The sequence below is a fragment of the Pinus tabuliformis genome, chromosome 7 (genome assembly GCF_031772625.1).
Source record: "Pinus tabuliformis cultivar Carrire ecotype Pingquan chromosome 7, CPIR1, whole genome shotgun sequence".
Lineage (NCBI taxonomy): Eukaryota > Viridiplantae > Streptophyta > Pinopsida > Pinales > Pinaceae > Pinus > Pinus tabuliformis.
In genome coordinates, this window is record NC_142293.1 from 1683431877 (window position 1) to 1683443722 (window position 11846).

Below are 11846 nucleotides of genomic sequence, written 5' to 3' on the forward strand. Positions count from 1 at the left end.
GAGATTTTCTATTTGATTTTGATTTTAGTTTTATTGGTTTATGACGATTATGATTTATAAATGAAAAAATTATATATTTTGATGATAATGATAATTAATGCTCTCTGAAACTAAATATTGGTCTATTGGACCTAAAGAAACAAATTATTTATTTTGATTTAAGATTCTATTCTTATGTTCAAAAAATTTGGAGAGAAGCCTTCAGAGCTCACTATAATTTTGACATTGTAAAAGGCAACAAAGATTGTGAAACTGAGATCTAATGTGGTTGTATGCGGGGATCTCTAATAGGAAGTGGTTTTCATCATCCTTTCCATCCATGGCGTTTTAGGAACTGCCCAATGACCTGTTTCACTATGGAGCTCATGAGAATTCGTTCTAATCTTTGTTATATTAATTTTCTTTTTGAGCTAGTTAAAATAGAGAGATACTTTTGATCTTCTAGGGTGGGGTTGATGACTTTCTTATAATAACTTAATTTTCTTTTAGCCACTAAATCTTTGTCGCACCGCATTTTTTCTTTGAACATAGAAGTAACAATATCTTTAATGTTATTTATGTTTTGCAATGCATCATTCTCGTTGATCTCCCAATAGTTTAACCAGGCCCTTATGTCTTTATGCCACCCCTAATTGAGCTTTAGGTGGTTTTGGCTGGAATTTAAAGCTAGGTTAGGAAGTCTATGATCGTCTATGTTATTGAGTTTGTGCTTGTACAACAGAAACCTAATCATAGCTAGGCTCTCAATAGGGGAAAGCCCTGCTTCTATAAAGAGAATAGGATAGGGTGTATAATACAGTAGATATTTTGTAACTACTACACATAGTTTAGATGTATTGACCATAAGTTAAAATTTTCTATTTATAGTCCATTTTATGAGTTTTTTCAATTAGATTTCATGGATGAGTTTTGAATATTTGCAATTTCGAATTTCTTAATGAACAATTTTTAGTATGTTCTAGTTAGCTAAATTTCCTTCATCTAATCAATAGTTTATGAAAAAATTCTGTCCTATAAAACAACTTTTTAAACTCATATAAAATGATATTTGGTTAAAATTTTAACCTTAAAATGAAAAATAATCTAAAACCTTACCATCATAAAATTTTCATTTCATACGTAATATGAAAGTGAAATTTCAAATTTACATTGAATATATAATATTTATCTTTGAATATATGAGATTTATCTTTATTTCATAGAAAAATATTAAAAAATAAATTTATTTATGATTTATTTTTAAATAAATGTTTTTTATTTAATTAAAATTATATAAAATTATTTGTTTATTAAAATTATATAATTATAAATATATTTTTAAAATAATTTTAAGTTTTATATAAATAATTTTAAAAATATAAAATAGAAATAAATTAATTTACTTAAAATTATTAAATTGTAATTCAAATTTTATTAATAATAAAAAAAAAAGACAATAGAAAATGAAACCACTATGCAAAGTTTATGATGGCTTTTATCTAAAAGAAACCACCATGCATTATATCTAACCAATGTTAAGATTGCCATACAACCACATGACAAAATTACGAGCCACTTCTCCCTAACTCATATGGTCTGTATACCACTTTTATATAGCATGGTAGATGTTGGCTTCCATTCTTGTTGAAATTAATGGAGCAATATGTATTATTGGAGACACTTTATTCATTAGTTGTGCGTGTGTCCTAGTTTAGGAATTAGTTCCTATTTTCTAGGTGTTAGTTCTAACTCTCCTATTCTCATGTAAACCTATATATTCTTGATGAATAATGATCAATGTAGTGCATTCTCCGTGAGGCAGTCTCCAGGTGTAGCTTCCTCACTTGTGAGCTGCTATGTTTCAGAATATATTTTTATTTCTTCCATTTTTAACATGGTATCAGAGCTAGAGAGTTTTTTACGGCTGTGAGAGTGCCTAAGTGGCAATATTGTGACCTCTGGTGACTGGTTTGAAGAAGGCCTGACAAGGAGGCGAAGTGTTGTGGAATATCATAACAGAATTAAATTTTTTCTCTGAGGTAAAATTGGAGCAGCACAGGTTTTATACCAAACAATCACGCTTCCTTAGCTTTGGAGCAATGGGGATTTGGCCTGAAAAATCACATTATTCACCCTTTACTCTTACGATTTCTCATCAGCGCAACCTATCAGCACGAGTTTCCATCCAGAAATGCGTGTGGGTTGACTTTTCAATTGTTGTGTATTTCTCGTGAGTCACCATGAAGGTTGTCGAGTAGATTGAGTGGGATCCGAAGGTCAATCGGTGACCCTATCATCGTTGATTGCTTCCCTAACTTTGGAGCAACGGGGATATCGTGGGTACCGTGATAACGTGGAGTGGTGCAACGGTATTGGTGAACGATGATTTCTAACACTCGTTGACTATAGGACCCCCACTAGAGTAACCGTTGTGTGAATTGACTGCGTTGCAGTGCAGTGCAACGTTGGAGCTGTGGTGGATCCTTGTTCGAGTGCTATGAGTGTGGAGAAAATTGTCTTCATAGATCGGTAGGATCGCTAGGATCGTGAGCTTGGTTGTGGTAGATCAATATTGTTGGTGGTCGCCTTCTATTTATTTTGTGCGCATCGGGAGTGGGATGAGCCGGTGACTGTGCAATAGAAGAGAGATCAACGTCCAGAGGTAGATCGACATTCCTTTGATTTGCGGATCGACTGGCTTCCCACATAACATCATAGTTGATGGTGCCAAGATGCAGATGTTGAAAGTGAAACAGTAGTTGGGTATATATTAAAGGTATAACATTTAGAACCTTGTGTTTTCATAGATCTACACCAACGATAAGGTAGATTTTAAGGAACAAATTTTTAGAGCACAATTGCCAAAGCAGATCTACCTCCTTAGTGATCTAACAACCATATGCTCTAGTGTACCTTTTCCTACAAGTTGCAATAGAAGAATCGAAGAACTTTCCTCTGGATATATGTTTTCTTGATTAATTGCTAGAGTTTGAAAGTTTCTTTGAGGTAGACCTGTAACGATTAATAATCAGATGGTAGAGGCATACTTGAACAAGAGAAATAAGCTTGATGGGTCCAATTATTCTAATTGGAAATTTAAGTTGCAGACCCTGCTTGAGGGGAAAAGTGCGTGGGTGATTGCAAATGGGGATGAATGGAAGCCAATTGCAGCAGGAGGTGGAACAACTGCAACAATTCAGGATTGGGAGAAGAGGGAGAACAAAGTGAAAGTGTTGTTGAAATTTTCAGTTAAAGACTACATTATCCCTCACATCAGAGAGTGTAAATCAACAAATGACATTTGGACAACTCTCAAGGATTTGTATGAGATAAAGAATAAAAATTGTTTATTGTTCCTAGAGAGCAAGATTCTCTCCATCAAAATGGAGGAGAGTGAATCAACCATCGCATTCATCTCTCAGATCAAGGAGATGAGAAATAATCTGGCTGATATAGGGGAGACAGTAGCGAACACTGATCTTGTCACGTTTACCATGAATGGTATGACTGGCAATTATCATATTTTTATTATAGGCCTAAATGCAAGGGAGAAAGCCCCCAATTTTGAAGAATTGACGGGGATCTTGATACAAGAGGAAGAGAGGCAGATGACTTTGAAACCCAGAATTTAGATCTAGCATTAATGGAGAAGAAAAAGCCTTTTAGAGGGAAAGCAACTACAGGACAGAATGGTGGAGGTACACCACAGAGAAAGCCACCTCAAGGTATGTCTTCAACCAGAAATGATTCAGGGATCAAATGTTTTTACTGTGGTAAATCTAGTCACATTGCTAGGAATTTCCATAAGAAGAAGCTTGATGAAGGTCGACATAGACATAAGAAGCATGCAGGACACTTTGTTGATGAAGATCAAAATTAGAACCTTAGATTCTTTGTATCTGATTCTGCTTTCTCTACTGAGAATGATGAAGCAAAAACTTGGTTTGTGCATTCAGGAGCTTCCACTCACATGACAGGTAACAAGCACCATTTCGAAAGTTTTAAAATAAACCAGCTGTGATTCTAATATCTACCTTGGTGATGACAGAGCCTACCAGATCAAAGGACATGGAGACATTCCTGTGATTTTGTGTGATGGCAAGATAAAAAAAATCCAGAATGTGATCTATGTACCAGGAATAAAGAGGAATTTAATTTATGTTTCAATGATTTCAGATGAGAACTTGAAGGTAGAGTTTTTTAAAACCTATTGTGTCATTAAGGATTTGCTAGATAAACATAAACTAGTTGCATCTAGAATTCGAGTTGGAGGCCTATACAAGTTGAATGTCACAAGCATACCACACCAGGCTTTAACTTCAACAACAATGACAATAGAGAATCTTTGGCACCAAAGATTCGGACACATCAATCTTTCTTATTTAGTGCTGCTACAAAAACAAGGTATGGTCCATGGTCTCCCTATTTTAAAAAATGTTCATGTTGAGTGTGAAGGATGTGCCCTTGGGAAGATGCATAGGGATGATTTTTCCACAAGATTAGATAGAAAGAAGAGAAATATAGAGCTTCTGCACACTGATATATGTGGGCCGATGCAAACAAGGTCATTAGGAGGTGCCTATTATTTTTTATTATTTGTTGAAGATTGCACAAGATTTACCTAGGTATATTTTCTCAGAAAAAAGAGTCCTACTTTTGAATACTTTAAAGAGTTCAGAAGCATGGTCAAAAAACAGATAGGGAAGTTCATCAAAATTCTCCTCTCAGATCAAGGAGGAGAATACAAGCAGGGTCGTTTCATCAAATATTGCAAGGACCATGGGATAGTTCAACAATTTACAGTACCCCACACTCCTCAACAGAACAAGATTGCAGAGAGGAAGAACAAAACCCTTGTGGAGTGTGCACACAACATGTTAAAAGGTAAGAACCTGTCTAATGGTTTTTGTGTAGAAGAAATAAATACTACAATGTATTTAAAGAATAGGAGTCTGACAAAAAGTATTGATTTTAAGACTCCATTCGAAGCTTTATTAGGTTTTAAGCCTGCAGTTAATCATTTAAGAGTTTTTGGCTCGAAAATTTTTTCTCATGTTCCAAAAGAGGATAGGAAGAAACTAGATTCAAAGGCCATTAAATGCATTTTCATAGGGTATTGTACATAGTTTAAAGCATATAAATTGTTTAATACCTCTACTCACAAAGTGTTTGCGAGTAGAGATGTAGTATTCCATGAGCAGGTTGATGATGGAAACTGTGATAAAGGCAATGAAGAGTGGCACATGCCTTTGCTGGTGGAAGATGGAAGTGATGAAACAAGGGACAACCATGAGCAGTAGCAGCAATAGCAAAAGGAAGAATCATGTGATGTAGGTATAGTTAGCAAGCCAAGCCCACAAAGGAATGAGCGAGACAAATTTGAAGTGAGTCCACCAGTAAGGAGATCAGGTAGAAAAACTCAATTGCCAATAAGATATAGGGATCATGCTCTTATAAATAGTATGTTAAATGTTGTTGAACCCTCAAATTATAAAGAAGCAAGTCAATATGATGAATGGAGGGCAACCATGGAAGAGGAATATGAGTCAATACTTAAAAACAAAACCTGGGATTTAGTTGAATTGCCGGAAGGGAAAGAACCTATAGGTTGCACGTGGTTATATAAACCTAAATTTAAATTTGATGGTAGTGTAGACAAATACAAAACTAGGATGGTAGCTAAAGGTTACTCATAAAGAGAAGGAATTGATTATGAGGAAACCTTTGCTCCAGTAGCTAATCTAAACACTATTAAAATGATGATATCTTTAGCTTCAAAACATCATTGGAATCTACACCAACTAGATGTGAAGTCTACATTTTTAAATGGAGAATTGAAAGAAGATGTTTATTTAAAACAACCTGAAGGGTTTATCAAACAGGGGCAGGAGAATTTAGTCTGCAAATTAAAGAAGGCATTATATGGTTTAAAATAGGCACCCAGGTCATGGTATGAAAAAATTGATTCATTTTTCTTGTGGCATAGTTATAAGAGGAGTAAAAACAACCCAAATCTATATATTGCGTTTGATGAAAAGGGGAAAATTGTTTTGATTTCTTTATATGTAGATGATCTTATTATTACAGGAAAAGATGATGAGCTCATTAAAGAAATAAAAGTCCATATGTCATAGGTTTTTTAAATGAAAGACCTTGGAGAGTTACACTATTGTTTGGGTCTGGAAGTCTAGAGGGATTCTGGCCAAACCCTTCTGTCTCAAGGAAAGTATGTTTGGAGCTTATTGAAAAAGTTCAGAATGGATCAGTACAAAGCTTCCATAGTTCCTTTACAACAGAATGTGTAACTTCAGAATGATGATGGTTCTAAGGAGGTGGATGCAACACTATATAGACAACTAGTTGGGAGTTTAATTTATCTAACTACAAATAGACTTGATTTACCTTTTGTACTCAGTGCTTTGAACCAGTTTATGTCAAATCCTCTTGAGAGTCATTGGGTGGAAGAGAAAATCATCTTAAGGTATCTTGAAGGAACCTTGGACTTTGGTATTAAATATACTGATTCATTTGATGTTAGATTGATAGGTTTTTCAGATTCAGACTAGGTCGGAAATCTGGATGATAGACGATCCATAACAGGTTATGCATTTAGAATTGGGCATTGGGTCATTGCATGGAGTGAAAAGAAACAAAATATTGTATCCTTATCTTTAGCTGAAATAGAGTATCAATAAATGTGTGCAACCACGTGTGAGGCAATTTGGTTGAGGAGACTTCTCCACGACGCCAGAGAAGAACAAAAAGATCCTACAATTATTAGATGTGAAAATCAAAGCTCAATCAAACTTGCAAACAATCTTGTGTTTCACAAAAACACAAAGTACATTGGTACGCAGTTTCACTTTGTTAGAGAGAAGGTTCAGTAAAAAGAGATTTACATTGAATAATGTAATACTTGTGATAATGCAACAAACATTTTTAATAGGCTCCTCAGAAGAATTAAATTTGAATTGTTTAGGAAGATGTTAGGAGTAATAGTAAACCCTTTCTCCATTAAGGGGGAGTGTTGAAATTAATGAAGCAATATGTATTATTGGAGAGAGTCTGTTCATTAGTTGTGCGTGTGTCCTACTTTAGGAATTAATTCCTATTTTCTAGGTATCAGTTCTAACTCTCCTATTCTAATGTAAACCTATATATTCTTGATGAATAATGATCAATGTAGTGCATTCTCTGTGAGGCAATCTCTAGGTGTAGCTTGCTCACCTGTGAGATGCTATGTTTCAGAATATATTTTTATTTCTTCCATTTTTAACAATTCGCCTCTTTGTTTTTAAAAGTTTAAAGCGAAGCTTTAAAATGATAGCATCATGTGGAAGCCAAATGATATACTCTTCCATATAAATGTCTACAGTCACAATGTTGATTGAGCAGAAGAATAAAGTTTTGTTAATTAGAATTTGGGTAAATTTTCCCTTCCCATTGCATTTTGAAATGAGTTTAGTCCAAAATCATCTATTTTATGCCACAACAAGAATATTTTTGTTGCTTCAAATAAAATAAATTTAATGGACACATCATTATATCCTCCGTGCTAGGATTCTTGTTACCGAGTACACCTACATGACGAAATTACTAGGCAGTTCTACGAATGATAAAGCTAAACATCATGGATAATAGTGTTTGAAGCCAAATGATATCTTTTTCTAGATAATTGTTTGAGGGAACATCATAGACTCAATATAGATTGAGCAGAGGAATAAAGTTTTGTGATCACAAATAATTATTAATTATTAATTATTAGAACATAATGAGTGAATCAAATAAATTAATTTGCATGGGTTTAGTTATTAAATTGTTGATTTAAATTCAAAAAAAAAATGAAAATGAAAACTAGCATACAAAAATTATTAGTTATTTAAAATCAATATAATAATTGGTTTTTTAAATAAAAATTTTGCATGAAAATTAAATATAAATATTTTGATTTACCATAAGGGATGAGGTGTGTTATAAACATATGACTCCATCATAGAATAAAACAACCAACTAACTGAATGGATAGAATCAAAGAATCCCACACAAGATGTTTGGATCTGGAACAAAGTGCAAGATAGAAGGGAGAGTCAAGTACAACTATTTGGGCTTGCCATTGTGTAGAGCCTGAAGGCAGAGGCAAGCCAATCAAACTAGCCTAATTGAGAAGGGGAGACGACCCATCTGGAAGGAGGGACGAATCACAGTAGGGGAGTAGGGTGGCCTAATGGGGTTATCAAATTTTGTATTGGTTTTCTTTTTACATTCTGTGGATTTTGGCTTTGACATTAGGTTGGACTGAGCCAATGTCTTGGGGAATTTTTGTACATATACATTGTAATAAAATAAGGTCAAAGGGTTGTTTCCATTGAAATTGTGCATGATTATGATGATGATGTTATCTTGCATATGATGTTCATGATTTATGTTAATGGAAGATGATGTGACAATACTATTACTACTCTATGTTTGATGGATTCCACACATTAATAATAATATGTAGAACAACATGGATAATACATTGCGAGGTATAATTTGGGTTAAGTAACATTGTACCACTCTTGGTAGTTGTAAACTATGTTAGTTCCACACACTCGAGGGATAGTGATTTTCCCAAGAGGTGCATTGTAACTATAGGAGGCCCCGAGGTTGTGATAGATGATATCAAAGTTGATACTCACTTTATACCAAGAAGAGTTAGAGGAGTTAGTAGTGTTTCTCTTCTACCACCCACAGGTGGTGTTAGAATAGAGGTTGAAGGAGCGCTGCATAGATAAGTTTCCTTTTGTTTGCATGTTATTGGGGGAAGGTACTTCTATAATCGATTTCCAGGTGGGTAAAATGGTTATGGTTATGGTTCTTGGTATAGGTTGCAATTGCGAAATATGAAATGAGCTTGCCAAGATCACACTTGGGAAGAATCCACTGACAATGATGAGCACTAGGTCTAACCTAGTGGACCAAGATGAGGTGGCATTGTCTAAAAAGGTCAAGGATCTTAAAATGACCTTGGCACAAATAGTCAAAGGAATGGAAGGCCATGGAAGGAGAATAAGAAAATCCAAGTAGAGATTCATGAAATTAAGGAGACCATTGAGTCAGGGTTTTACTCCATTGAATTTGGAGTTGAGACTAGCCCAAGATCAAGAAGATTGAATGAAGGACTTGGAATACCAGGTGAAGTCACTTGTGGCACTCCCAAGAGACTAGGTTGATACAATTACAGTATTGAAGTACGTCGTAGGGAAGAGTTCAAGAAGTTCATATATGAAGGTGAAGTTGAATAACTAGAAATATATGATGGGAAAATAATTGCTAAGGTACTTGGAAGCTTCTTTTGGGATGTGGAACAAATTTTAGAGAAAATGAAAGGTTTTTCTAAATATGCAAAGTTCAATACAAAAACCATGTATCTCATAATAACAACGAAACTATGGTGGAGGACTGGAGTTGAGGACTTAGTAGCAAGTCACATCACAAACATAATTGAGACATGGATGGAGTTCAAAGAGGCTTTGTATGCATAGTTTGGGCCAAGGAATCAAGAATGGGTGGCAAGGGATCTCCAAAGGGAGTTAAAGCATACTGGTAAGATCCATATTTATATCAAAGAATTATCAAGTCTTATGTTAGAGATTAGAGATATGCAAGAGAAGGACATGTTATACCACTTTATTAATAGTCTCCAACCATGCACAAAGAAGGAAGTTATGAAACACGAAGTCGAATCTCTTACAACAACCATCACTGCAACAAATAAATTTTTTTATTACCAGAAACATGGTAAGGATAAGAAGGAAATGCAATGTGATACGAGAAAGAAGAAGAAGAAGAACTAAGAGAAATCAAAGACTTCCAAATATGGAAAACTAGCAAGTGTAGCCAAAGAGACGAAGCCCATATATTGTTGGATCTACAGAGATGATCAGTTGGAAAGAATTTTCCCAATCAAGCATAAGGCAGTTTCTTTGGAGTAGCAAGATGCAGTTAAGTTTGGGATGTTGCAGGTACTAGGGGTATTATCTTCCCATAAGAAGAAAATTGAAAGTAAAGGTAAGGAGAGAACCCAGTTGGATTTTTTTCTATGAGAACTAGGAGGTATCTAGGTGACAACAATAATGGATAGTGGGGCTACCCACAACTTTGTGAAGGAAGAAGTCACAATAAAACTTGGTATTAGAGTCAAGCCTAATAAGGCCTTTTTCAAGGCTATCAATCTTAAGATATGTGAGTGATTGGTTTGATAGATAATGTGCCTATCTACATGGGAGATTAGTATGTAAAGGTGGTACCCCTACATTATGGTGATGAGATGTGTAACCTAAGTTAGAAGATGAGAGATGTGACTTCAAGAGCACATGTGCTAGAGGTTGTAGTCAATTAGATCATCTTAAGGGACTTCATCATGATGACGATATTCAATGGGAGATGATTGGAGGGTTGTAACTAGACTATTTCCACGATGGTAATAACTTTGAGTGGGGGAAGATGTTAGGAACTAGAGTTGGGTGAATCTTTAAACAAGGTGTATCCCATCGGTGACATACCCATTACCAAATTTGTGACAAAAATAACACAATAAATGTGACAAAAGAGGATATTAGGCGAGAGTGCACCAACACAATTTATTAAAAAACCAACAATTGTGGTTTCCATTGGGTGCATGTGGGAATCTTTGTGGCACAGTGGATGTTGGTGACCAAGCATCCAACTTTACCTAATGATGGGAGAGGATTCCTAAGACGACATCATGAGGAGAAACATGGGCACCCAAAGACATGGACCAAAATACCCCTAAATGAGCAACCACGTAGTGGACAAGGTTGGCTTGAGATGAGTTGGATTGAGGAAGGGTGCTTTAGTGGAATGATCATGGACCAAGTCCCCAAGATGAGCAGAAAAAATTGTCACTTGGAAAATACAACTCAGCACAAGCCAAAATTTGGCATTGGCTGAGAAGACTTCGGCAAGACATGCCAAATGCATCAAAGACAAGATGAGTCAAGGACTTCAACCAAGAAGCAATGAGTTGAGGGTGGCTAAGATGGAATGGAGTTAGCATGACCCAAGGCACTTAATACCTAGGTAATCTAACCTACACGAAGGGGTGGAATATTAGAACATAACCCACATGAAGGAAGGGGCAAGTTGTATGGACTTATGACTCAAAATATGGAATTAACCAACCAAAGAACCAAATGGGAAGAACCAAAGAAGCTCATACAAGTTGTTTGGAGAAAGAAAGAAGTGATAGATGGAAGGGAGAGCCAAGTATAATTGTTTGGGCCTAGGGTCATGTAGGGAATTAAGGCAAAGATGAGACAATTGAAGCAACCCACCCAAGAAGGGGAGACAACCCATCTTGAAGGAGGGATGACCCACAGTAGGGGAGTAAGGTGGCTGGTGGGGTCATCAAAATTGGTATTGATTTTCTTTGTACATTCTATGTATTTTCTCTTTGATATTTGGTTGGACAGAGCCATTGTGTTGAGGAATTATTTTACATATACATTTTAATAAACGAAGGTGGTTGGAGGGTTGTTTCCACTAAAGTTGTGCATGATTATGATGATGATGTTATCTTGCATATGATGTTCATAATTTTTATTAATTGAAGATTATGTTACAATGTTATTACTATTTTATGTTTTATGGATTCCACACATTAATAAAATATAGAGAACGACATGTGTAATACATTGTGAGGTGTAGTCTGGGTGAAGTAACACCATAACACTCTAGGTAGTTGTGAAACACAATAATTCCACACATTCAAGGGATCACAGTGTGCCTAAGAGGTTCCTTGTGACTCTAGGAGGCCCTAGGGTTGTGACAGGTGGCATTAGAAATGATAACCACTTTATACCAAG

The 11846-nt window shown here is 35.5% G+C and overlaps 1 protein-coding gene across 1 annotated transcript; it reads left to right on the top strand.

Annotated features, from left to right (window-relative positions):
- The first annotated feature begins 3011 nt into the window (after positions 1-3011).
- LOC149254957 (uncharacterized) lies at positions 3012-3611 on the top strand. The gene has a single exon (XM_089454892.1). The coding sequence runs from the start codon at positions 3012-3014 to the stop codon at positions 3609-3611; it is 600 nt and encodes a 199-aa protein (XP_089311018.1).
- The last annotated feature ends 8235 nt before the right edge of the window (positions 3612-11846 follow it).